The sequence below is a fragment of the Anolis sagrei genome, chromosome 8 (genome assembly GCF_037176765.1).
Source record: "Anolis sagrei isolate rAnoSag1 chromosome 8, rAnoSag1.mat, whole genome shotgun sequence".
NCBI lineage: Eukaryota > Metazoa > Chordata > Lepidosauria > Squamata > Dactyloidae > Anolis > Anolis sagrei.
The window spans coordinates 28,577,873-28,605,176 of record NC_090028.1 but is presented as its reverse complement, the minus strand read 5'-3'; the positions used below and the strand labels follow the sequence as shown (position 1 = coordinate 28,605,176).

At 44.5% G+C, this 27,304-nt stretch overlaps 1 protein-coding gene across 1 annotated transcript; it reads right to left on the bottom strand.

Moving 5' to 3' along the window:
* Nucleotides 1-631: 631 nt before the first annotated feature.
* Nucleotides 632-27,270, bottom strand: UTP4 (UTP4 small subunit processome component). The gene is made up of 16 exons (XM_060788048.2): nucleotides 27,033-27,270; nucleotides 24,473-24,664; nucleotides 23,416-23,500; nucleotides 22,466-22,555; nucleotides 21,434-21,645; nucleotides 19,460-19,631; nucleotides 15,835-15,926; nucleotides 15,620-15,716; nucleotides 15,459-15,523; nucleotides 13,456-13,578; nucleotides 11,484-11,646; nucleotides 9,870-9,976; nucleotides 9,129-9,224; nucleotides 6,567-6,752; nucleotides 5,127-5,237; nucleotides 632-1,150 (listed from the first exon to the last, which is right to left on the bottom strand). Exons 1-16 carry the CDS (start codon nucleotides 27,204-27,206, stop codon nucleotides 1,034-1,036), a joined length of 2,082 nt encoding a protein of 693 aa, XP_060644031.2. The 5' UTR covers nucleotides 27,207-27,270; the 3' UTR covers nucleotides 632-1,033.
* Between the last annotated feature and the right edge of the window lie 34 nt (nucleotides 27,271-27,304).

Genomic DNA, 27,304 nt, shown 5'->3' with positions numbered 1-27,304 from the left:
CGTGTGATCCAATACAACAGCCAGCAGAGTGTCTGCTGTGGACTCATCTTGTTGTGTTTCTAATAATAATAATAATGGTAATAATAATTTATAGCCCACCCTGTCTCCCCAAGGGGACTCTAACTTCTCCTAGTGAAACATCCCCGAGGAAGAAGGAAAAAGGGAAGAAGAGAAGGATGGAAAGAAGGAAGGGAGTGAAGGGAGGGAAGAAAGAGAGACGGAAGGAAAAAAGGGAAGGAAGGAGAAAGAGGGGGAGAGGGAAGGAAGGAAGGACAAAAGGGTGGAAGGGAATGGAGAAAGGGGAGATGGAAATAGAAAATAGAAAAAGAAGGAAAGACAAAATGGAAGGAAGGAGCGAGGGAGAAAGAGGGATAGAGGGAAGGAAGGGAGAGAAGGAAGGATGGAAGGAGAAAGGAAAGAGAGAAGGGAGGAAGGATAGGATGGTGAGAAAAGAACCTTAGGCGCCGCATCTGTTCCCGGGGCTGGGTTTTCCCATTCCTCATCTTCTGGTGGTAATAATAATAGTAATAATAATAATAGCAACAACATAAGAGAGAGGGTATCATGACAGGTGCAAGGCATTCCTAATAGTAATAATATCAGAGACAGAGAGGACCATGAGAGATGTAACGTGTTTCTTACAATTTATTACAAAAGGAATAGATCAGTATAAAACTTCACTACGCCCTCACTCCTTGCTGAGCCTTGGGCCTGTTCTTTGGCGGTTAATCATTGACGCAATGCAAGAACTATTCATCCAGAGCCTGGCTCCCAAGGCTCCCAAGGTCAGGATCGGCTCTGATAAAGCCAGAAGCAGGGCAAGGAGCCAAGGGCAAGGAGCCTGCGCTGGCCCGAGGCCCAGGCACCCTTTGTTTTCTCTCTCTCTCGACTTCTCCAAAGAGGAGGAGACCTTGAACCCACCTGAGGCTCGGCTTCCCTGAATGACTGCAACGGACTGAAAGAGCAGTTCTGCAGGGCTTGTTTTTTTTTAGATGGAGCAGCAGCATAAGCAAGGGCCTGGGGGTTTTTGACTTTAGGTGCCAAACTTCTTCTGATACACCGGGGGCGGCAGCTGGGCCTTGAGGTCAGTGATGGAGCGCTCCACCACCACCAAGGAGTCTTCGCCCAAGAAGTCCACAAAGAGCAGAGGCTGAGAGAAGGAAGCAAGGGAGACATGTAGATTTTTTTCAATTTTCCAAAAAGCAAAAAAAAGCAAAAAAAGGAAATCAACTATTTAAATCAACACTGATTCAAAATCTATATATCTATATAATAAAAGTGAAAATGAACACGAGGGGTGTTCATTAAAGATTTTCCCTAACCCTCTTCTATTTATCACAGGATGCTAAAACTGCACATGTGTAATGATATCAGTCTCTATATGTTACATGCCAATTTATAACCCAGAACCGATAACGGTCTTGATGTTACAGGTGCTGAAGTGGTGTGTGGTTTGAGAATGGACCCAATGGAATACAGAGTAGTCATCAAGTTCCTTGACTTGAAAGGCTGCACACCAAAGGAGACATTCAATGAGATGGAAGAGGTTTATGTTGAGGATTCCCCATCATATGAGGGAGTCAAGAACTGGCATCGTCAATTCAAATGTGATCAGACTTTGGTGGAAACAACTCCACTTCCAGGGCAACCCCACTCTGATATTGATGAACACATCACCCAGTAAGTGGAGGTTGCCATTTTGGAAAATCGCTGCATAACCATTTGCCAGCTAGCCCAAAATGTCAAGGTGAGTGTGGGGTCCGTGGAAAAAATCATCCAAGACCCTCTTCACATGCATAAGGTCATCAGCTGGGGACTTCTCCTCCCAACACCAACTGCCGCTCTGGGCCAGAGTGGAGAGGGGAGCAGAAGACAATTCCACCTTGTCTCCTGTGCTATGTTAATAATATAATGTAATATAATATACTGTATATACATATAATATTTATAATATTATAATGTAATGCAATATAATACTAGTAAGATATTATAATTATATATTTATATTTTGTTCATTCGTTCAGTTATTTCCGACTCTTCGTGACCTCATGGACCAGCCCATGCCAGAGCTCCCTGTCGGCCGTCACCACCCCCAGCTCCTTCCAGGTCAATCCAGTCACTTCAAGGATGCCATCCATCCACGTTGCCCTTGGTCGGCCCCTCTTCCTTTTTCCTTCCATTTTCCCCAGCATCATTGTCTTCTCTAAGATTTCCTTTCTTCTCATGATGTGGCCAAAGTACTTCATCTTTATATTATTTGTAATATTACGAATAATATTACAATATAATAGTATAATACAATATAGTAATATTTAATACTGATATTGTACTATGCTGATTCTGAGAACTGGGAAGCCCTGGCCCTTGAGCGCTCCAGCTGGAGGTCAGCTGTGACCAGCAGTGCTGCAGAATTTGAAGAGGCACGAATGGAGGGCGAAAGAGAGAAACGTGCCAAGAGGAAGGCGCGTCAAGCCAACCTGACCGAGACCGCTTCCCACCTGGAAACCAATGCCCTCACTGCGGGAGAAGACGCAGATCAAGAATAGGGCTCCACAGCCACCTACGAATCCACCCCCAGAACACCGAACTTGGAGAACCATCATCCTCAGACTACGAGGGATCGCCTAAGTAATATATTGTATGTATATATATCCATCTTGTAAGCCACTCTGTGTTCCTTCGGGGTGAGAAAGGTGACATATAAATGTCATAAATAAATAAATAAGGGATCCGCTCGCTGGGTCTCCTGTCTGCTCACACCTTTCCAGAAGCAGGAACGGGTCGAATGCTCTCAGGCTCTGTTGAAAATGATGTGCCTTGGAAACCAGGAGGACCTTTTCCTCAGACTGGTCCCACAGGATGAAAGCTGGGTCTATCACTCTGATCCTGAGACTAAAGTCCAGTCGGTGCAATATAAGCATCCTGACTCACCGCCTCCAAAGAAGGCACATGCCCAACTCTCAGCAGGCGAGGTCATGCTCACAGGATTTTGTGACCAGCACCGAGTAGGATTGATGGATTTCCTAGCAAAGGGGACCATGACCACTGGGGCAGACTAGGCTTCACTGAAGGAGGCTATCAAAACCAAGAGACAATGTGGTATGCTCCCCAAAGGTGTCTGCCTTCTGCAAGACAATGCCCCAGTTCACAACTCACATGTTGCCCAAATGGAAGAAGCATGCTCCCGTGGCTTTGAAATTCTACCACATCCCCCTTATTCACCAAGGAATCTATCAAACTATTATAATTTATTCATCATTTATTATTAATGTACTCGACGAGCTAAAAATAGATGTGCTATGTTAAGCATATACAAAGAATATTAACACATGGTATCTTGAAATGATTATAAACAGCTCATTTTAAAGTAGATAAAACTGATTTTAATGTTGGGTATATTTATAGTTATTTTATGTCCTGGCATGGAATGCTTGTCGTATGTGTTGTGCTCTGCCCTGGGTCTCCTTTGGTTTTTTGTTGTTGTTGTTGTTTTTTGTCATGTCAGGAGTGACTTGACAAACTGCAAGTTGCTTCTGGTGTGAGAAAATTGGCCGTCCGCAAGGATATTGCCCAGGGGACGCCCGGATGATTTGATGTTTTTACCATCCTTGTGGGAGGCTTCTCTCATGTCTCCGCCTGAGGAGCTGGAGCTGATAGAGGGAGCTCATCTGCCTCTCCCCGGATTTGAACCTGCAACCTGTCAGTCTTTAGTCCTGTTGGCACAAGGGTTTAACCCACTGCGCCACCGGGGGCACCTCACCTTTGGGATGAGAAGGGTGGAATATAAATGTTTCAAATAAATAAATAAGAAAAATTCCACTATTGTGACCCCAATTCAGTTCTTGCAGTTTCCTCTTCTCAATATTCCCCTAATATTTTCCTTTGAACCAAGGTTGGATTTACACTACCATATAATCCAGTTTCTTGATTCAGATTCACTGCTTTGAACTGGATTATATGAGTCTACATTGCCATATAATCTGTCAGAAATATTAAAAAAAATAACCGAGTATTTTTTATTATAGGCACTGAAAGAGCTAGTAGGCCAAACCCTGTTAGAGTCAGTGGGCCAAAGCTAGTGTCGTCCTGAGGAGAGTGAGGTAAACCTCTGTGTGAGAGAAGCCTCATGTGAGAAAACTCCAGTGTGTACAGCTACTATGTATTTGTTTATTTTTGTGTTATGGAAACCTAAGGAGCCCCCGATGGCGTAGTGGGTTAAACCCTTGTGCTGGCAGGACTGAAGACCGACAGGTCGCAGATTCAAATCTGGGGAGAGTGCGGATCAGCTCCCTCTATCATCTCCAGCTCCTCATGCGGGGACATGAGAGAAGCCTCCCACAAGGATGACAAAAACATCAAATCATCCAGGCGTCCCCTGGGCAACGTGCTTGCAGATGGCCAATTCTCTCACACCAGAAGCAACTTGAGAGAAGCCTCCCACAAGGATGATAAAACATCAAAACATCCTGGCGTCCCCTGGGCAACATCCTTGCAGATGGCCAATTCTCTCACACCAGAAGCGACTTGCAGTTTCTCAAGTCACTCCTGACATGACCAAAAAATGGAAACCTAGTTCTTGTAAATAGTGCAACCATATTATTTTACAACAAAGAAAAGCCTCCTAAGGAAGATAATACTTTTTATCACTTTGGGCTATTGGTGCTGGGTCACGCTGCTGCTAATAAGTTACTCTGCTGTACATTAATGAGGGTATTTTGTTAATAAGCCCACTCACCCAACATAACCCAGTTCAAAACATGATAAACTGGACTCAGAAACAGGATTATATGGCAGTGTAGATGGGTTTCTGGTCCTAGATCAGGCCTGGGCCAACTTCGGCTCTCCCTTCAGGTGTTTTGGAATTCAACTCCCACAATTCCTAACAGCTGGTAAACTATTAGGAACTGTGGGAGTTGAAGTCCAAAACACCTGGAGGGAAAGCCAAAGTTGGCCCATGCCTGATGTAGAGGCCCCTTCTTAGGAGGCCTTTAAACAGGTTGATTGGCCATGTGTCAGGAAGGCTTAAATTGTGCTTTTCCAGCATGAAGGCAGATTAAGTTAGACTAGATAGCCTTTAGAGGTCCCAACTCTATAAATCTTTGGGACCCTTCCTTTCTGAGACCCACCTGGTACTTCTTGCAGACCTTGAAGGCATGGCTGGCGGAACGTTGGGCAGCCCGAGGGAGCTGCAAGAGGGAGAGCTGGTTACTCAAGACGGACGTCTCGCTGGGCAGCGGCTGGGAAGAGAAGAGGAGGAGGAGGCAGAGTGATGGTAAGTCACAAAACACAACAGCGGTTCAGCTATCCAAAAAATTCAAAACCACCCAAAACTATTTTTACATTTGTTAATCATATGTACTATAATTTTAGTCCATTCAAATTATTATTGTTTTTTAAAGGTTGTTTTTGCATTGGTGTCTCTTGTATGCCACCTTGAGATCTTTTCATACAAGATAGAAGTATTAGAAGAATAGGAAAAGGAAAGAAGGAGCAAGAAGAGAAGGAGGAAGAGGGAGGAGAAGAAGAGGAGGAAGAGGAAAAAGAGGAGGGAGGGAGAAGGGAGAACAGGGAGAAGAAGAAAAGGAGAGGAAAAGGAGGAAGAGAAGAGCGGAAGTGCAGAGAAAAATGAAGAAGCAAAAAAGAGGAGGAAGAAGAGTAGAAGAGGAAGAAGGAAAAGAAGACGAGTGGATGAGGAGAAAAAATGAAGAAGGAAAAAGAGGAAGAAGGAAAAGAAAAAAGAGGAGATGAGTGGAAGAGGAGAGAAAAATAAAGGAGAAGGAAAAGGAGGAGGAAGAGAAGAAGAGGAAGAAGGAAAAGAAAGAAGAAGAGGAGAGAAAATGATGAAGGAAAAAGAAGAGGAAGAAGAGGAAGAAGGAAAAGAAAGAAGAAGAATAGAAGAGGAGGGAAAAATGAAGGAGAAGGAAAAATGGGGAGGAAGGAAAAGAAAAAAGGAGACAATCAGAAGAGGAGAGAGAAATGAAGAAGGAAAAGAGGAAGAAGGAGAAAAGAAAGAAAAGAAGAGCAGAAGAGGAGAGAAAAATAAAGGAGGAGGAAGAAGAGAAAAGAAGGAAAAGAAAGAAGACAAGAAGAGCAGAAGAGGAGAGAAAATGAAGAAGCAAAAAAGAGGAGGAAGAAAAGAAGAGGAAGAAGGAAAAGAAAGAAGAGTGGAAAAGAAAAAGAAAGAAGAGAAAAAAGGGAGAGGAGGAGGAGAGGAAAAGGAAGGAGAACAAAGAAGAGAAGAGAAGGAAGGAGAGGGAAAGAAGAGAGAAAAAGGAAGCATAAGAAGCAGAGGAGAGGAAAAGAAGGAACGAGAGAGAAGAAAAGGAAGAAGAAAAATAATTCAAAATAAGGGGACCTATTCCATGAAACGCTAAGCAATTCATACCGACCTAACCTTAGGTGGACCACATCCTCCTTGGCAGTAACGCAAAGGGATGGCGTCCTAACAAAAAGCCCATCTTTTCCAGCCTTCTGTGCATTTTGCTTAGCGTCCCCCATTGTTGCCCCTTCTCTCCCCCTCCCCTTGCGGTCGGCTCCTCCCTCCCTGTGTGGCAGACCACCCTTACCAGGGTCTTGTCTATGATGCAGAACATGTATGTGTCATGGAGGAGGAGGAGGGTGTCCTGCCGGGGGCTGAAGGCCAGGTGGGTGATGGGGGTGTCCCGCTCCAGCCAATTCCTGTGCAACCCCGACTGCTGCACCTTCCGGCTCCAGGGAGTGTATTCCCGATTGGCCAGGCTGAACTCAAACAGCTGCGGAAAGGAGGGAGAAGGGAGGAAGGATGTGAGACAGCAGTGGGATGCAGCAGACAAAAAGGCCAATGCAATCGTAGGCTGCATCATTATGTATTTATTATTTTATTTACAGTATTTATATTCCACCCTTCTCACCCTGCAGGGGACTCAGGGCGGAATACAATATACATATACATGGTAAACATTCAATGCCATAGACACACAACATATATAGACAGACACTCAGAGACTATTTAACATTCCAGCTTTCCATGAGGTTATTCTGGCCACCAGGGGAGCTGTCGCTTCACCGTCCATTTGTGACACTGATGAAGTACTTCCTCATCCTTTGCATGCTTGCAAAGAATTTTATGGCCTCGTAAATTAGTTAAATTAGCCTGCCCGCATATGCGGTACCTACATTTCCTACTTGACAGATGCAACTGTCTTTCGGGCTGCAAAGGTCGACAGCAAGTTACACAAATTGGTCGGAAGCTCACTCGACCCCGGCTGGCTTCGAACTCATGACCTTTCGGTCAGTAGTGATCTTAATGCAGCTGACTCCCAGCCAGCTGCACCAGTCTCGGTGCTACATCAGGTATGGGCCACCTTTGGCCCTCCCTCCAGGTGTTTTGGTACTTCAACTCCCACAATTCCTAACAGCTGGTAGACTGTTAGGAATTGTGGGAGCTGAAGTCGACCCATTTGCATTACTATGTCTTTCCTTCATTACTATGTCTTGCGTATAATATAATATATTATAATTATATATTTTATATTACATGTAATAGTACTAATAATATTAGAACATAATGGTATAGTACAATATAGTACTATATAATACTGATATTGTACTATGCTAATAATATAACATATTGTATGTATATATATCTTATAAGCTGCTCTGAGTCCCCTTTGGGGTGAGAAGGGCAACATATAAATGTCGTAAATAAATAAATAAATAAATAAATAAATAAATAAAATTACTACCATGTTTGACCAAAAATAAGACAGCCCATGGAAATAAAACCTAGTGCATCTTTGGGAGCAAAAATTAATCTAAGACACTGTCTTATTTTCGGGGAAACTGGGTATGTGTCTGTCTTGGAACTAACTGCAGCTGTCCCTCTGCATTCACTGGGGTTACAGGACCCCTGTGACTATGAAAAAACATAAACAAAGAAATCACTAAATTTGTTGCCCCCTGGTGGTGTTTTAATTTTGTATATTATAATATGTATTTCATAAAAATACGCTTAAATGTGCATATTTATAAAATGTTTACCATTATTATGTGTTTTTAAACTATGTTGTAACCCACTTCGATGAGAGGCAGATAAGAAATCAAAGTATTACTATTATTGTTATCATGATCAACAAACACACACATAAGGGATTCAGTGTTGAGGTGTGTGTCGTTTTTAATGCAGTTTTAAATACATTTTATATGTGATGTTCCATGACACAGAAGTGTGATTGTTACTTAATTTTCTATATTCATATACTTCAATGCAGCTGCTCTATTTTTATTTTATGATACACTAGCTGTCCCCTGCCACGCGTTGCTGTGGCCCAGTCTGTGTATATGTGTTTTGTGTGTGTATATATTTGTGTATATGTGTGTGTATGTAGTTTTGTGCATGCTTTGTAATTTTTTTAAAAATTTCTGGTCTTTTAAGTCTCTTCCAAAGTGTTTTTCAGTGTTTTTATGAGTGATGACTTGTTGGCCTGATAGGTGTATTATGTCCAAATTTGGTGTTAATTCGTCCAGTGGTTTTTGAGTTCTGTTAATCCCACAAACAAACATTACATTTTTATTGATATAAATTTGAAATTTAGGGCCTCCTGGTGGCACAGCGGTTTAAACCACTGAGTTGCTGAACTTGCTGACCAAAAGGTAAGTAGTTCAAATCCGGGGAGCGGGGTGAGCTCCCACTGTTAGAACCAGCTTCTGCCAACCTAGCAGTTCGAAAACACGCAAATGTGAATAGATCAATAGGTACTGCTCTGGCAGGAGGATAATGGTGCTCCATGCAGTTATGCCGGCCACATAACCTTGGAGGCATCTATGGATAACGCTGGCTCTTCGGCTTAGAAATGGAGTTGAGCACCAGCCCCCAAAGTCAGACACGACATTTCAGGGGAAATCTTTACCTTTACTAATAACATCTAAGTTTTCCACAACAACTCTATGGTCACCTTCTGTTGGAAACGGAACACAAAATTGTACTGCAAAAAAACCCAATCAAATCTGAATAATCAAATCCACAAAAGCCAACACTGTAAAAAATGTGGAGACAACTGTCCTTCTTACGCTTTTATAATCCTGTTCAAAGTGGAAATAAAAATAAGTTTCACTGAAAAAGAGACTTCCGGTTGAGAAGAGGGGCTTACCTGCTGGTCTGAATGGGCGATGACCAGGTTGTTGGTCAGCGGGTGAATGGCCAAAGCGGAGGCTGGACAGTCGTAGGCAGGAACAGTGCAATGCAGCTAATCCAGAAAGGAAGAGTGCAGATTAAGCATTCATACAATCTAAATCTTTCCAAACAAGACCATCCAAAAATCAGCAGGCTATTCATATTTCATATTATTATTATTATTATTATTATTAAAGATCTATGTATATTTAAATATTGTAAGCACCCTGGTGGTGCAGCAGGTTAACCACTGAGCTGCTGAACTTGCTGACTGAAAGGTCGGTGGCTCAAATCCAGGGAGTGGGGAGAGCTCCCTACTGTAAGGGCCCAGCTTCTGCCAACCTAGCAGTTCAAAACATGCAAATGTCAGTAGATCAATAGGTACCGTTCTGGTGGTGGGAAGGTAATGGTGCTCCATGCCAGCCACATGTCCTAGAAGGTGTCCAAGGACAATGGCTACTTGGCGGCTTAGTAATGGAGATGAGCACCACTCTCCAGAGTCAGACACAACTAGACTTAATGTCAGGGGAACACCTTTACCTTTACCTGAGAGCCCCATTAACTATACTGTGTAGTTCAGGCCTGAGCCAACTTCGACCCTCCCTCCAGGTATTCTGTACTTCAATTCCCACAATTCCTAACAGCTGGTAGGCACCAGATGCTTTTCAAAAATCAAATGTTTCAGACTCCATCCAGAAAGGGATGCTACGTGGCTCACCTTGGCTTCTTCCAAGCTGTAGGTGTTGATCTCCCGGTCTCCACTGGCTGCTGCCAACCACGTGCCATCGGTGCTTGCAGCCAGCAAGTACACAGCTTCTGCCGTTTCTGCAGAGAAGGACAGATAAGTGAGGCCACAGGACGAAAAGCAAGGATTTCCCGAGATCTTCACAACAGGCCCTTCACAGCCATATTTTCTCAGACAGAGCCCCCTGCTTCCTTCAAACTGAAGGCTGTTGAAGACGGAGCTTGGAAGGAGCTGCTGCACATTTTGTGACTGAATTTTGAAATGGACATTATATTTGCTTTTTTAGTATATGTACTTGTATTACAGGCCCCCCTGGTGGTGCAGCAGGCTAAACCGCTGAGCTGCTGAACTTGCTGACCAAAAGGTTGCCGGTTCCAATTTGGAGAGCAGGGTGAGCTCTTGTTGTTAGACCCAGACCCAGCCCACCTAGCAGTTTGAAAACATGAAGGGCGAGTAGATTAATAGGTACCGCTTCTGCAGGAAGGTAATGGCGCTCCATGCAGTCATGCCAATGGCCACATGACCTTGAAAGTGTCTACGGATAACGCCGGCTCTTCAGCCTAGAAATGGAGATGAGCAACACCCTCCAAAGTCAGACACAACAAGGGAAACCTTTACTTACTTGTATTGCATTTTAATCCTTGCACTATGTACGTTAATATATGTATTTTGTGGTGGTGTGTCTTTACGTATGTATTTAATTTTATGATATGTATTCTATGGTGATGTGTCTGAACATCTTTACACTCTGCCTCAAGCTGTGAGAAGCAGAGGGTAACAAATAAAATGTATTATTATTATTATTACTTTACTGACACAAAAGCACAGTATGTCACAGCAAATGAGATCTATATGCTGGATTTCGTATCACAAAATCACAAGTCGAACACTTCCCAAGCGTCTAGGATTGTGTGATGTATTTTTAAATTATGTGCGCAGATCCAAGTAAGGTGGCCTTTTGCAGTTGACAGATTGTGATTTTGTCAATGTTTATTGTTTCCAAATGCCGACTGAGGTCTTTTGGCACGGCACCCAGTGTGCTGATGACCACTGGGACCACCTGTACTGGTTTATGCCAGAGAGTTTGCAATAATAATAATAATAATTATTATTATTATTATTATATATTAATATTAATAACATTAATATAATATTAATAAGAATATAATATTATATTAAAAATAATATTAATTTTATTAATTATTTATGCCAGAGCCTTTGCAATAGTAATTATTATTACTATTATTACTGCTATTATTATTGTAGTGGTGGGGTTTTGGAACTGCTTGTTACTACTTCAAATTGCACACGGTTGTGCAATTTTGTGGGGATTTAGGGGCACAGGATCCCCCTGAATGTGGAAAAACCACCAAAAAACTGCGAGAAAACACTTTTCTAGGAATCTTGAGGTCCTCCAGTGTGATTCTATAGTTTAATTCTTAATTTAATGCCAAGAGTCTTTTACATGTTTTAGCCTACTGCATTTGGCTTAATGTGTGAGTTGCCTTGGGTCCTCGTTCTGGAGGCAAGGCAGAATACAGATGATGTTGACGACGATGAAGTCTCTTCTGGCCAAATCCTACTTACCTGTATTTGGGCGGAGGGTGTGCAGGTGTTTGCAGGAATTCCTCGATTTCAGGAGCTTCAGGACGTGGACGCAGCCACGGTCTGACCCCACAAAGAGCCGGGTGGAATCAGCAGAGAAGAGCAGGCAGTGAGCAGAACGGAGCAGCTTCGGGACATTGGGGACCTTAAGGAAGAGAATGGAAAGGAAGAGAAGGTCAAGAGCAGCAGTTCCCATATAATCCTTATTACAGGAAGCCTGCAAGTTATTTTTAAGTGTAGCTCCAGCCATATATATTTGCTCTAGGTAAGACACATTATTTCTTTTCCCCTCCCCTTAAAGCGTTGCACTTAATCAAAAATATTCCTATTTTAATTAATGATAAAACACTTCAACCATGGAATTAGAGGAGGGGGGAAGACACCCAGAACCGGATCCATGTATTTCAACTATATTGTTGTTCACCTCTAGGCAACAGTCTTGGACAGCAATGGCTCCCAAAGTGAACCATTTAAGGTGAATTCGGGTGTCAAACAGGGATGTGTTATTGCCCCAACTTTATTTTCCATCTTCATTGCTATGATACTCCATCTTGTTGATGGGAAGCTTCCCACCAGAGTGGAGATCATCTATCGGACAAGCTATTTAACCTCAGCAGACTGAAAGCCCAAACAACAGTTCACAACATCTGTTATAGAACTCCAATATGCTGATGATAATGTAGTCTGTACGCATTCAGAAGAAGACCTACAAGCCACTCTAAACACCTTTGCAGAAGCATACAAGAAGTTCAGCCTCTCATTGAACATCAAGAAAACCAAATTGCTCTTCCAACATTCACCGGCCAATCCCTCTCCAATGCCGGAAATACAGCTTAATGGTGTAACATTAGAAAATGTTGATCATTTCCGCTACCTTGGCAGCCACCTCTCCACCAAAGTCAACATCGACACTAAAATACAACACTGCCTGAGCTCTGCGAGTGCAGCATTTTTCTGAATGAAGCAGAGACTGTTGGAGGACCGGGACATCCATAGGGATACCAAGGTGCTTGTTTATAAAGCTATTGTCCTCCCAACCCTGCTATACGCCTGCGAGACAAGGACTGACTACAGACGTCACATGCAACTCCTGGAACGATTCCATCAGTGCTGCCTCCAGAAAATCCTGCAAATGTCTTGGGAAGACATGTATACAAACGTCAGTGTGCTTAAAGAAGCAAAGACCACCAGCACTGAAGTGATGCTCCGACACCATCAACTTCGCTGGACTGGCCACGTTGTCTGAATGCCTCCCAGTTTCCCAAAGCAGTTACTCTAGTCCCAACTCAAGAACGGAAAATGTAATGTTGGTGGACAGGAAGAGACTGAAAGATGGGCTCAAAGCCAACCTTAAAAACTGTGGCATAGACACCGAGAACTGGGAAGCCCTGGCCCTTGAGCACTCCAGCTGAAGGTCAGCTGTGATCAGCAGTGCTGCAGAATTTGAAGAGGCACGAATGGAAGATGAAAGGGAGAAACGTGCCAAGAGGAAGGCACATCAAGCCAACCTTGATCAGGACCGTGTTCCACCTCACTGTGATAGAACATGCGGGTCAAAAATAGGTCTCTACAGCCACCTACGTATCCAACATAGGGCCATTACCCTCAGACTACGAGATATTGCTTAAGTAAGTAAATCATCTCTCGGTGGGGCACCACAAATAAAATGTAGTGTTATACTTGTTATTGTTGTTATCCCGTGAGTCAGTTGTTTGGTAGCTTTTGTAGTCCGTTGCCCATTTTAACAGGCGTCCTTGCTGATTCTAAGGCTGAATTCTGGGACCCCGAAGCCTGAAGCTAATATAAGACTGGTCATTTTGGGCCTGTCCCTTTTGGACCCTGACTCTGCCTGTTGCTGGAGCACACTGTGCAAGAACTGACATCTTACATGGCCCCAAGAGGCCCCGATCTTTGTCTCAGGACCCCAAACCTCACTTGGAGGACCCAAGCTCACCCTCTGGAGGGACACCTGGCCACCCTCGATCCGGACACGATGGAGGCAGAACCTGGAGGCAGAGGAGTAGGCGATCCACCCGCCGCAGGGAGAGAGGCAGCTGCTGCCAATGTGCTCCGGACCCTTGGAGAGAAGGAGATGGACAGAGAGAAACACTCAGACAGACAAATCAGCCTGGATCCCATTCCGGAGGCCTCAGACCCAGTCCTGCAAACCTCTCTCAGGCTGATTCTGCACAGGAATTTAATTCAGATTAGAATGTGGATTTAAAACAGTAGTTCCCAACCTTTGGTCCTCTAGGTCAGGAATGGGCTGAAGTTGGCTCATGCCCACCTTTAGTGTTTTGGATTTCAACTCTCAGAAATCATATCCATTTTACCCACTATTAGTGATTGTGGGAGCAGAAGTCCAAAATATTGATTTTAAAGATTCGGTGTGGGCGTACCTGTTAACAAAGAAGCTTCAAAAGAAAGGGGAATGACGAAAGGCCTCAGTGTGAGGTAAACCTCAGTGTTAGTAGTAATCTGCTTTGAGCGTAACAATAATAATAATAATAATAATAATAATAATAATAATAGGAGGCAGGACTTCAGTTCCTTGTCCGAAATATAAAAAATATTAAAAATGTGAGTCAAGCACTGAAAGGGTTAAATCAGTGGTTCTCAACCTGTAAGACCCTAGATATTTTGGTCTACAATTCCCAGAAATCCTAACAGCTAGTAAACTGGCTGGGATTTCTGGGTTGTAGGCCAAAACACCTGGGGACTCACAGGTTGAGAATCACTGGGTTAAATGGATGCAGTAACTCAGCAAAAGCTGTAGTTCATGATAAGCAGTTATGCCTATAGCTTAGTAGGCCTCAGTCTGAGGTAGCTCTTAGTGTGAGAAAGGCCTCAGTGTGAGGTAGCCTTCAGCACGAGAAGGTCTCATGTGTGAAGTTTCAGTGTGAAGACTGCTGTGTAAAGCTACTGCATGAAGCTCCTGTGTAAGAAAGCAAAGAAGGAAGTATTAAGAACTTTATTTGTGTTATGGAAACCTTGTTCTTGTAAATAGTGCAACCATATTATTTTACTACACAGCAAAGCTTCCCATGGAAGAGATAACATTGGTCTGTGTATTTTTTTTCTTTTTATCACATTGGGCTACTGGTACTGGGTCACGCTGCTGCTAATAAGTTACTCTGCTGTGCATTTATGAGGAGGGTCTTTGTTAATAAGCCCACTCGCCCAACATTCCTTACCCTCCATCAGGGACTTGTATGTTGTGACTTCCAAGAGTGACACTTTGGGTCATCTAGAATTCTTATCTAGAATTCTTACTTATGGCAGTGATCTGGGCCTCCATCGTCAGCGATGAGTCCAACACAACCCCAAGGCTTTTAACAGTGGCAGACGGAACCAGAGCTTCCCCATCGAAATCAGGCAGAGACTGGATTAATTCTGGCGGCTGGCCAGGTCAGAGGATCTCAGTTTTAGCAGGATTCACTTTCAGTCTGCTCGCTCGCAGCCTAAAGTTCTCAGGAATCGCAGTTGTCCCAGGTTCGAGATGCAAGAGTAGCTGGGTATCATCTGCATACCGGTAGCACTCTATGCCAAAGCTCCGCACCAGTCCAGCAAGCGGCCGGATGTAGATGTTAAATAACAGGGTCGAGAGGATAGCACCCTGGGGAACTCCACAGCAAAGGCAGGAGCTCTCAGAGCTTTGGCCTAACCACTTCAACTCCCACATGCACATATAATATTGATCATAGTATTGTAATATAATACTACTAATAATACAATGTAATAATATAATAATTATATATTATATGCTACATGTAACATTACTAATAATATTGCAGTATAGTGGTATAGTACAAAATAGTAATATATGACACTAGTATAGTACTATGCTAATACTATAATATATTGTATGTACATATAACTTGTAAGCCACTCTGAGTCCCCTTCAAGGTGAGAAGGGTAGGATATAAACGTTGTAAATAAATAAATAAAACCCTTCACCTTGGCCTTGAGCTGCAAGAGGTGCTCCGGAGGACGAGACACAGGGAGGACGTCCCCTGCTTTTCCTGCAGAGAGAAAGGAAAGACCCCATTGGATCACAAGAGGAAAAGAGCCCACAGTTCTCCCCCCACCCCCAAGGCAGGTGCCTCTCTTCCTCTCACCTGTGGCATCAGTGGCTCCAAGGCGCCACAGCTCCAGGTGTTGCGGGTACTGGAAGAGGAGGAGGCGGGGCTTTCGGGCAAAGGACACCAGGCACCTCTACAGGAAGAAGAAGAGAAGTGAGGGTGACTTTCGAGGAGGGGGCTCTGAGGCATGGGCTCCCAAATGGTTGCAAATGGGTGTGTTGGGAAGGAAGGGCAGGGCTTTGGAAACTCACATGAGGGAAGGTGATCTTCCGAAGGGCAGCCTCATAGCTCTTGAATTCTACTTTCTCCATCAGTGGTCGGATCACCAGTTGCCCGTCCAGCCCTGAGGAAGAGGAGGAGAGAGGAATGCTGGGGATCACAGGATGATAGAGGTGGAAGAGACCCCAGGGAACATCCAGTCCAACCCTATTTGTATGTAATGTAGCCATGCATCTATGTATCAATCTATAATTCACATAAAAATTGGAAGAGACCCCAGAGGCCACCCAGTCCAACCCTATCTGTTTGCATGTGTTGTGTGTATATAGGCATCCATCCATCCATCCCATAAAAATGTCAAGAGACCTCAAGGGCTATCCAGTCTAACCCTGTGTATGCATCCATCCGTGTGTGTGTATGTGTGTGTGTACACACACACACACACACACACACACACACACACACAAACACACATATCCCATAGAAACTGGAAGAGAGTCCAGGGGCCATCCAGTCCAACCCTATGTGCGTGTATATAAATATGTATGTGTTTATTTCTATGTGTGTGTGTCTGTCTGTCTGTCTGTCTATCCATCTCTCCCTCCCTCCCTCCCAGGGGTCCTCAAACATTTTAAACAGAGGGCCAGGTTACAGTCCCTCAAACTGTTGGAGGGCCAGTTTATAATTTGAAAAAAAAAATGAATGAATTCCTATGCACACTGCACATATCTTATTTGTAGTGCAAAAAACTCTTAAAACAATAGAATAATTAAAATGAAGAACAATTTTAACAAATATAAACTTATTAGTATTTCAATGGGAAGTGTGGGCCTGCTTTTGGCTGATGAGATTGGATTGTTGTTATTGTTGTTGTTGTGTGTTTTCAAGTAGTTTCAGACTTAGGTTGACCCTGAGCGAGGGCCGGGTAAATAACCCTGGAGGGCCGTATCCGGCCCTTGTGCCCTTGTTTGAGGACCTCTGATCTATCCCATAGACCAGGGGTCCTCAAACTAAGGCCCGGGGGTCGAATATGGCCTTCCAAGGTCATTTACCCGGCCCTCGCTCAGGGTCAACCTAAGTCTGAAATGACTTGAAAGCACACAACAACAACTACCCTATCTCATCAGCCAAAAGCAGATCCACACTTCTCACTGAAATACTAATAAGCTTATATTTGTTTATTTTTATTTTATTTTATTATTTAAACTTATATGCCGCCACTCCCCTGGGGCTCGGAGCGGCTTACAAGAATAGCTAAAATCTAACAAAGTTTAAAAGCAATTTAAAACAATTTAAAAACAACAGTATCAAACATTAAAAGCCTGTCGAAACAGGTATGTCTTACATGCCCTGCGGAAAGCTGGTAAGTCCCGCAGGGCACGAACTTCAGGCATCTGGTTGCCGTTAGACGCAGGGTCTTGACACTGGGGACTTCCAATAGATCTTGGTCCTCAGAACGGAGGGATCTCTGCGGTTGGTAGGGGGTGAGACGATTCCTCAGATACATTGGCCCCAGACCATGCAAGGCCGTAAAGGTGAGTACCATCACTTTTAAAGTGATCCGGTGCTCAATTCGTAACCAATGCAGCTGCAGTAAGATTGGTGTTATGTGGCATCTCATCGGAATTCCCGCAAGAAGCCGAGCAGCTGCCTTTTGTACCAACTTCAGCTTCCGAATCACCGACAGAGGGAGGCCAATGTAGAGGGTGTTACAGTAGTCCAGTCTTGAGATGACCGTGGCCTGGATCACCGTAGCTAGGTCGTCCCTGGACAGGGAGGGGGCCAGCCGTCTAGCCTGCCGCAGGTGAAAAAAGGCGGTTCTGCTCACGGCAGAGACCTGGGCCTCCATTGTCAGCAGAGGGTCCAAAAGGACTCCCAGACTCTTTACCAATGATGACGGGCGTAACGCCTCGCCATCCAGGGTGGGCAGATGGATGTCCCCACTGCCCGGCCCACCCAGCCATAGGATCTCCGTCTTTGCTGGATTCACCCTCAACCTGCTGGCACGCAGCCATCCAGTAACGGCCTCGAGGCACTGATGGAAACAATTGGGTACAGAGTCCGGTCGGCCTTCCATCTTCAGCACCAGCTGAGTGTCATCGGCATACTGATAACACTCAAGCCCAAAACCCCGAACCAGCTGAGCAAGTGGTCGCATATAGATGTTAAACAACAGAGGGGAGAGAATGGCCCCCTGAGGAACCCCACAAGATTGTGGGGTTCCTCAGTTTGAGGGACTGTGACCTGGCCATCTGTTTACCAAGTTTGAGGACCCCTGATCTATTCCACTGAAATTACAAGAACCCCCAGAGCCATCCAGTCCAACCCTTCGTAAGCGTATGTATGTATCTGCCTGTCTATCTGTCTCTATCTATCAATCAATCATGGGCTTGGACTGGATGGCCCCTGGAGTTCCTTCCAACTAGGATTTTATGATATCCATCCATCCCACATTAGTTGGAAGAGACCCCAAGGGCCATCCAGTCCAACCCTTTGTATGCGTATGTATGTATCTGCCTGCCTGCCTGTGTGTCTGTATCTACCTACCTGCCTGCCTGCCTGTCTATCATGGGGTTGGACTGGATGGCCCTTGAGGTCCCTTACAACTAGGATTCAATGATATCTATCTATCTATCAATCATTGGGACTGTGGCGCAGCTGGCTGAGAGTCAGCTGCATTAAGATCACTACTGACTGAAAGGTCATGAGTTCGAAGCCAACCTGGGTCGGAGTGAGCTTCCGACCAATTTGCGTAGCTTGCTGTCGACCTTTGCAGCCCGAAAGAGAGTTGCATCTGTCAAGGTGGAAATTTAGGTACCGCTTATGCTGGGAGGCTAATTTTCAACACCATAAAAATTTCCAGCAAGCATGCAAAGAATGAGGAAGTACATCGTCAGTGTCACAAACAGACAGTGAAGCGACAGATCCCTGGTGGACAAAACACCCTCATGAAAAATCTGGAATGTTAAATAGCCTGTGTGTGTCCGTCTATATATGTTTTGTGTCTATGGCATTGAACGTTTGCCATGTATATGTACACTGTAATCAGCCCTGAATCCCCTGCAGGGTGTGAAAGATGGAATATGAATACTGTAAATAAATAAATATCCATCCCAAATTAGTTGGAAGAGACCCCAAGGGCCATCAAGTCCAACTCCTTTCTGCCACGCTGGATGGCACAATCAAAGCCACTTTGACAGATGGCCATCAAGCCTCTGCTTAAATACCTCTGGAGAAGGAAATATCCGTCCTACATATTCCACTACTGAACAGTTCTTAAAGTCAGGAGATCCTTCCTAATATTTAGGTGGAATCTCTTTTTGCTGCAATTTGCATCCATGCCTCCGTAATTGAATATGGGCCAATTTCCCAATGGCAAACAGCGCCACCTGGAGGCAGCAAAGATAAAATAGAACATACACCCCCCTCCATTATTTTCTAGTGCAGGTATAGGCCAACTTCAGCCTTTTCTAGTGCAGGTATAGGCCAACTCCCTACCTCCAGGTGTTTTGGACTTCAACTCCCATAATTCCTAACAGCCGGTAGTTGAAGTCCAAAACACCTGGAGGGAGGATGGAAGTTGTCCCATGCCTGGTCTGCAGGAAAGTATTGGGTCCATGACACTCTGACCCCAAGCGGTTGGGTTGGGACTCTTACCTCCGGAGAAGAACGCGGTTGCGCTGTGGGCCACTGTCCGGACGTCATGCGTGTGGTGATGGAACTGCCGGGTGCGGACCCACTGGAGCTCGGTATGGCCCAGGCAGGCTGGGAGAAGCTGGAACTGGATGACGGTGCCCTCCGAGGTGCCCACCACAAGGCTGTCCCCCGCCTGAGAGAAAGAAGGGCAGCTGAGAGAAGGAAAAAGGCCCAACAGAGTAGAACAAAGGCTGCCTTTCTCCAGGTACAGACAGAGAAATTCACAGGCCAAAGCCATGCAATGAAGACAAAGGCAGAGGGACAAAGATCATAGATTTGGAAGGTACCCATCCAATCCAACATCCCACCCACCACCACCCAAGCTCTCCCAACAGATGGCCATCCAGTCTCTGCTTAAAATACATCCATCACACAAAATCCACAGCCAAATAGCTCTGAACAACAGTGGATTCTTCCTAATGTTTAGGCCAATGTTTCTCAAGCTGGGGGTCGGGACCCCTGGAAGGGTTAAAAGGGGGGTTTCAGAGGGGTCACCAAAGACTATCATGGTGTTCTCCAGAGGTGGGTGAACTACATCTCCTCTAAGTCACTGTTAATTCATCCCAAATTTGTGCAGTATTTTCTATGGGTCATGGGGGTTCTGTGTGGCAAGTTTGGTTCAATGCCATCGTTGGTGGAGTTCAGAATGCTCTCTGATTGTACGAGAACTATAAATCCCAGCAACTACAACTCCCTAATGTCAAGGTCTTTTTTCCACAAACTCCACCAGTGTTCACATTTGGGCATATTGAGTATTTGTGTCAAGTTTGGTCCAGATCCATCATTGTTTTGAGTCCACAGTATTCTACATGTAGGTGAACTACAACTCCCAAACTCAAGATCAATGCCCACCAAATGCTTCCAATGTTTTCTGTTGGTCATGGGAGTTCTGTGTGCCAAATGTGGTTCAATTCCATTTTTGATGGAGTTCAAAATGCTCTTTGTTTGTAAGTTAACTATAAATCCCAGCAACTACAACTCCCAAAAGACAAAATCAGCCCCTCCTTCAACTCCACCAGTATTCAAGTTTGGGCACATAGGGTACTTGTGCCAAATTTGGTCCTGTAAATGAAAATACATCCTGCATATCAGATATTTGCATGATGATTCATAACAGTAGCAAAACCACAATTATGAAGTAGCAAGAATAATAATGCTATGGTTGGGGGTCACCACAACACGAGGAACTGTATTAAGGGGTTGCAGCATTAGGAAATTGAGAACTACTGGTTTAGGTGCAACCTCTTTTCCTATAGGTTGAATCCATGGTTCCACTGTGTCCTAGTCTCTAGGGGAGCGGAACACTAGCTTGCCCCCATTCCCCTCCTCAAGTGGACTGCTGAGGTCTATTTCTCATCTTGAAGTGAAACATACCCAGATCGGATGAAGCCACTCCTCAGAAGGATCCATGGTGTCCAGACCTTTATTTATTTATAGTATTTATATTCTGCCCTTCTCATCCCGCAGGGGACTCAGGGCGGATCACAATGCACATATACATGGCAAACATTCAATGCCATAGACACACAACATATATAGACAGAGACACAGATGCTATTTAACATTCCAGTTTCATGAGGGTATGCTTTTTGAATTCTGGCCACCGGGGGAGCTATCACTTCACCATCCACTTGTGACACTGATGGAGTACTTCCTCATTCTTTGCACACTGCTGGAAAGTGTTTTGGCATTGTAAATTAGTTAAATTAGCCTCACTGCATAAGCTGTACCTAAATTTCCTACTTGACAGATGCAACAGTCTTTCAGGCTGCCAAGGTCGACAGCAAGCTAGATAAATGGATGCAAGCTCACTCCGACCCGGTTCGCCCAGACTCCTCTTTGGTGTGACTTCTAGTCGTTCGCACTCACCATCTAGCCCAAGACCCCAAAGAGCCCCTCACTACCTGCTCTTCGATGACCACGAGAGCTACCCACCTCAGAGACTGCCACGCAGAGGGCGGCCGCCTTGCTGACCGGATGCTTGGAGAGCAGCGTCCCCATTTCTGAGTCCCAGAACTGGACCTTCCCGGAGGAGTCGGCGCTGACCACGGTGTTGTCCGAGAGGAAGGCCAGGCCCCAGACCACGCAGCTCTGGCCCTGAGGGGCCTGTAGCCCCCGCTCCACACGGATCTGCTGAGTGCAATGGCCTGGAAAAGGGGAAAGATACTCTTCACATTCAGCCTTCCAAAATTCGAGAAGAAATTCATCACACAAAGGTCGTGATAGAAAGAGACACATCAGCAAGCAGCTTGGACTTTTGAGTCCTTTTAGGAAAGGAAAGTGGGATATACATCAATATAATAGTAATTAATGTCAGAAGTATTAAATATTAATTAGGTATTTGAATTACAAAAATCAACAAACACACACACCACATATGGGATTTAGTGTTGGAGTATGTGTTGTTTTTATACGCTGTTCCATGACACACAAATGTGATGGTTTCTTAATTTTTAATATTCATACACTGTACTTCAATGCAGCTGCTCTGTTTTTATTTTATGTCACTTTCACAGCTTACAGCCCCTTGGTGGTGCAGTGGGTTAAACCGCTGAGCTGCTGAACTTGCTGACCAAAAGATCAGCAGTTTGAATCTGGAAGCAGGTTCAGCTTCTGCTGTTAGGCCCAGCTTCTGCCAATCTAGCAGTTCAAAAACATGCAAATGTGAGATTAATAGGTGCCACTTCTGCGGGAAGGTAACGGTGCTCCAAGCAGTCATGCAGGCCACACGACCTTGGAGGTGTCTATGGACAATGCCGGCTCTTTGGCTTAGAAATGGAGATGAGCACCACCACCCAGAGTCAGACACAACTGGACTTAATGTCTGGTGAAACCTTTAGTTTTACAGTTTAAAGGAGGAACAAATATAACTAAAAATAAATAAGGGCGAAATGTCTCAAGGGCCATGCCAGAGATAGGAAGGGCCAGGTTGATTCCAATTGACTGAAGCCCAATTCCAGAACTCACCTGATTTGACCTCAAAAATGTGGATGATGTCAAGGGAACCTGCTGCAATCTTGGTGCCAGAAGGGTGCCAGGAGAGGGACAGGATTTGGCCTGACGGGCACAAAAGAAGAGCACAAAGTGAGGGTCTCGGGGGGAGGCCAACCAAGGTAAACACCCTTCAATCCCCCACCAGGAGACTCCACTCTTTATATGACTTAAAATACAGGGGATTCCCCCCAAAAAATGTATACACACTTTAAATCAGGAATAGGGAAACCCAGACTGTCCATTATTCTAACCTTCTTCATTGTAAATTTGCTTACATATCCTTCCAATAATAATATAAAGAGAATGAAATAATAAAGGCAATAATAATAGCAGAGTAAAATAATGGACATGTAATAACAGCAGTAACAGAGAAAAATAAATGTAATAAAAACAGTAATAGAGTAAAATAGTAAATGTAATAACAATTATAAATAGAGTAAAATAATAAATGTAATAAAGAGAAAAATAATAAATGTAATAAAATTAATAATAGCTTAAATAATGTAAATGGAATAATAATAATAATAATAATAATAATAATAGAGTAAAATAATAAATGTAACAAAATTAATAGTAATAACAGAGTAAAATAATTAACTTGACTCGAGTATAAGCCAAGGGGAGTCTTTTCAGCCTAAAAAAAGGAGCTGAAAACTATGCTTATACTCAAGTATATACAGTAAGTCGCGTGGCTAGATCTCTTTGAAATTCCCTCAACGGTCTTTGCACTTTAGCTATGTTTTTTAGACTTCCAGCATCATTTTGAAATGAATTTCCTTTGATCAAAGCTTAGTCTGGCTTCCATTGTTTATTTCAATGGGTTTAACCTGGAAAAGAAAAAAGCACCCATTGGGCTATGAGATATTAAAGTGTGTATACTTTTTTTGGGACGCCCTGTAGATCCGTAGATGCCCATAACCTACCTTTCTGTCGGTCCAACTGCCGCTCAAACTGGATTCGGTCCGGCAAGATGACAAAGAGTTTGATGGAGCCGTCATCGCAGCCAACCTGCACCAATGAATCCAGACAATTATCCCTTAAGAACAATCCTCCAAAAGATCTTAAACAATATTAACGTATTGTCGAAGGCTTTCATGGCCGGAATCACTGGATTGTTTTAGGTTTTTTTCGGGCTGTATGGCCATATTCTAGAAGCCATTCCACTTTTGAGTCCCCCTAGGTGTGAGAAAGGCGGTATATAAATACTGTAAGTAAATAAATAAATACAGCATTCTCTCCTGACATTTTGCCTGCATCTATGGCAGACATCCTCATAGATGCAGGAGAACTGTCAGGAGAGAATGCTTCTAGAACATGGCCATATAGCCCGAAAACCCAATAATAATAATGATAAATTATTAATGACCTGCCTCTCCTGATGGATCAAGGAAGCAAACAAAACACAGACAACGTCATAGGACTATATTGTATAATATCCATTATTTGGGCTGTGCATATACAAAACCAAGGCATATTGAAACCCATCAACACATACTTGAACATCACAATTTATTTTCAATCTGGGCAGGCTGGCTGTAAGAAAATGGTCTTTACTGTTGATTTAAATTCAGGCAGCATCAAAGTAGTTTTGCTTTAGTCCCAGTTACACAAGACCATGTGAACCAATGGTACTTACAGTAATTTACTGTAGTTATTTCCCTTACTTTCATCCTGATATAGGGACTCATGACATTAAGTCAGGCCTGGGCCAACTTTGGCCCTCCCTCCAGGTGTTTTGGACTTCAACTCCCACAATTCCTAACAGCTGGTAGGAATTTATAATTGTTATTATTATTGGGTTTTCAGGCTATATGGTCATGTTCTAGAAGCATTCTCTCCTGACATTTCTCCTGAATCTATGAGGATGCAGGAGTGGCACTGAGACTTGGAGCACAGTTTTGGTTGCATGTGCCTTAAAGGAGGGGGCAACTTCCAAGGGTCATCTAATCCAACCTCAATAGGAATTTCCAAAGGCCTTACCGCAAGCTGGGTCCCATTGGGGTGGGCCTCCATGCTCCAGAGGGGGCCTCCAAAAGCATCCAAGGAGTATTTGATACACAGCCTCTGCAGATCGTACTCGAAGATGTCTCCGCTGAGGCCTGCACCAAACAGGCGGCCCCCTGCCCCCCAGCAGAGTGCCTCCGGGACCTGCGTCTCGTGGCCAGGAATCACCTGCCGGGAGAGAAGCAGGCGAGGACATCATGGAGGGAGAGGACCAACATCATTTCATTTCAGAATGGCATTCTTTGATTCTCAGAAAGATGGAAGCCAGTGGCCTGTCTTTGGGAGCACCATTGTTTACAAATGTGGATGCCTGCAAGTCAGTCAAGAGCAGATTTTTGGATCTTGACTTTCAAAATATTCTGACTCTTGCAGCAAAGACCACTTGTTCCCCTGCCACATTATTCATTCTACGCCAGCTTATCTTTGCTTATTTCCATTAATCCCACCCAGAGGATGCCAGAAATATTAAAAATTAACTGGGTATTTTTGATTACAAAAGTGTGAGTCAAGCACTGAAAGAGTGAGTAGGCCAAAGCCTGTTAGAGTCAGTGGGCCAAAGCGAGTGTCATCCCAAGGAGTGTGAGGTAAACCTCTGTGTGAGAGAAGCCTTGTGTGAGAAAGCTCCAGTGTGAAGGCTGCTGTGTGTAAAGGTACTGTGTATTTGTTTGTGTTATAGAAACCTTGTTTTTGTAAATAGTGCAAACATATTATTTTACTACAAAGAAAAGCCTCCTATGGAAGAGATAGCATTGGTCTGTGTGTTTTTGTTCTTTTTATCACTTTGGGTTGCTGCTGCTAAGTTACTCTGCTGTACATTTATGAGGAGGGTCCTTTATTAATAAGCCCGCTTGCCCAAAACCATTTGCTCCTTGGATGACACATATCAAGGAAAGTAGCAGTGGAAAAGGAGAAATTGCTTGGTATCTTCTCCAGGGGCTGAAAAGGATGCTTGATAACATACTTTTGTTACTACTACTACAGACACAGAGGGTCCTTTCAAGGTGCAGGTTATTACTTGTAAAGCACTATACACTTCAGGTCCAACCTATCTTCAAGACCACATCTCTTTCTATGAATCAGCGCAGGCTCTGAGATTGATAAGGGAGACCCTTCTCTTGGTCCTACCACTGTCTCAAGCGTGGTTTCTGAGGAGAGGGCCTTCTCTGTGGTGGCCCCCTGGCTCTGGAATACCCTCCCAAAAGAGATTAGCTTAGCCCCCACCCTTCAATCCTTCCGTTCCAACCTGAAAACAAGGATGTTCAGACAGTCCTTTGACCTTGGATGAATGGGACCATATGACACTGACACTCGGAATTGACAGCTGTTTGTTTCATCTACTGTTTTAAAATTGTATGATTTTGATTTTAACATGCGTTGACGGGGGGTTGTTGTTATAATTTTATGTGGCTTGTTTTATACTTTTGTACTGTTTTCACCGGTTGTATATTATACGTGCACTCTGGAGCGCTTTGTAAGCTGCCCCGAGTCCTTTCGGGGAGATGGTGGCAGAATATAAATATTTTTATTACTATTATTATTAATGCTTGCAAAGCCTGCACCTCAAAGGTTCAGGGTCTAATCCTGGGCACTGTTTGTCCGAAGACCCCTGCCCTTGCTTGTAGAGAAATGACACTGATCCTGGGTTGCACCAGGTGAGAAAGGCAAAGAGCCTCACTTTCTGGGAGGCTGTTGAATATGTCCATGAAGGGCTGTTGTGACTGCCTGTTGTGAAGACCGCGCTGTGGCATGGCTAGTTAGTAGCCACTGCATTAAATCACTACACGACTTCGGCCCTGTTTACCTCTTCGAACGTATTCTCCCCTACAAACCATCAAGACCACTAAGATCGTCTGGGGGGGCCCTGCTCTCGGTCCCACCGCCTGCACAAGCACGGCTGGTGGGGACGAGGGACAGGGCCTTCTCGATGGTGGCCCCTCGACTTTGGAACTCCCTCCCATTAGAGATCAGAACTGCCCCCTCCCTCATAATGTTCAGGAAACTAACAAAGACCTGGTTGTGGAACACGGCATTTGACAACTGAGTTAATTCTTTGCCCACATGAAAGGAGGAGGATGAATGGGATTGTGATGGTGTCGGACGATTTGGCTCTTTTAACTGGGATGATAATGTTTTAATGTGTATAGTGCTGATATTTTAATCGTGTAATGAAGTGGCATTGTGTTGTTATTGTATATTCTTTGTATGTTAACACATGTTGTGAACCGGTCCGAATCCCTCTTTGAAGGTGAGAGGGTCGGTATATAAAACCTCGAAATAAATAATAATAATAATAATAAATAAATAAATACTACTGATTGAGAGGTCATGAGTTTGAAGCCAGCCCAGGTTGGAGTAAGCTCCCAACCCTTCATAGTCTAGCTTGCTGTTGACCTATGCAGCCTGAAATACAGTTGGATCTGTCAAGTAGGAAATTTATGTGGGGAGACTAATTTAACTCATTTATGAGGAACCAATGCTGAATGCCACAGCGTAACCCCCAGAAGGGCTTCCAAAGGACCCCCCGGGAAGGGCCTACCTTGCCCCGGAAGGCGTTGGCCTGGAGGTGGCAGAGCTCGAGGGCGCCGTCGAGGCGGGCCAGAGCCAGGAGAGGCCCCGAAGCGAGCAGGGGAGGCCCCGCGAAGGCCAGGCAGCGCACTCCGGAGGGCACGAAGCTGAAGAGCCGCGCCCGGTGCACCTCGAACTCCCCCATGGCCGGGCACGAAGGAGAGAAACACGTGTGCCTCTCCACCTCCCCAGACCGGAAACTGGCTTCTTTTCCGGGGCGGGACTTCCGGAAGAACGAGACTT

Coding starts and splice junctions, on each gene's coding strand:
- UTP4 (XM_060788048.2), bottom strand. CDS start 27,206: ATGGGGGAGTTCGAGGTGCACCGGGCGCGGCTCTTCAGCTTCGTGCCC. Junction 21,646..22,465: donor CATTTTTGAGGTCAAATCAG/GTGAGTTCTGGA, acceptor CCCCTTTTCCAG/GCCATTGCACTCAGCAGATC. Junction 9,225..9,869: donor ACAGCTTGGAAGAAGCCAAG/GTGAGCCACGTA, acceptor TTTCTGGATTAG/CTGCATTGCACTGTTCCTGC.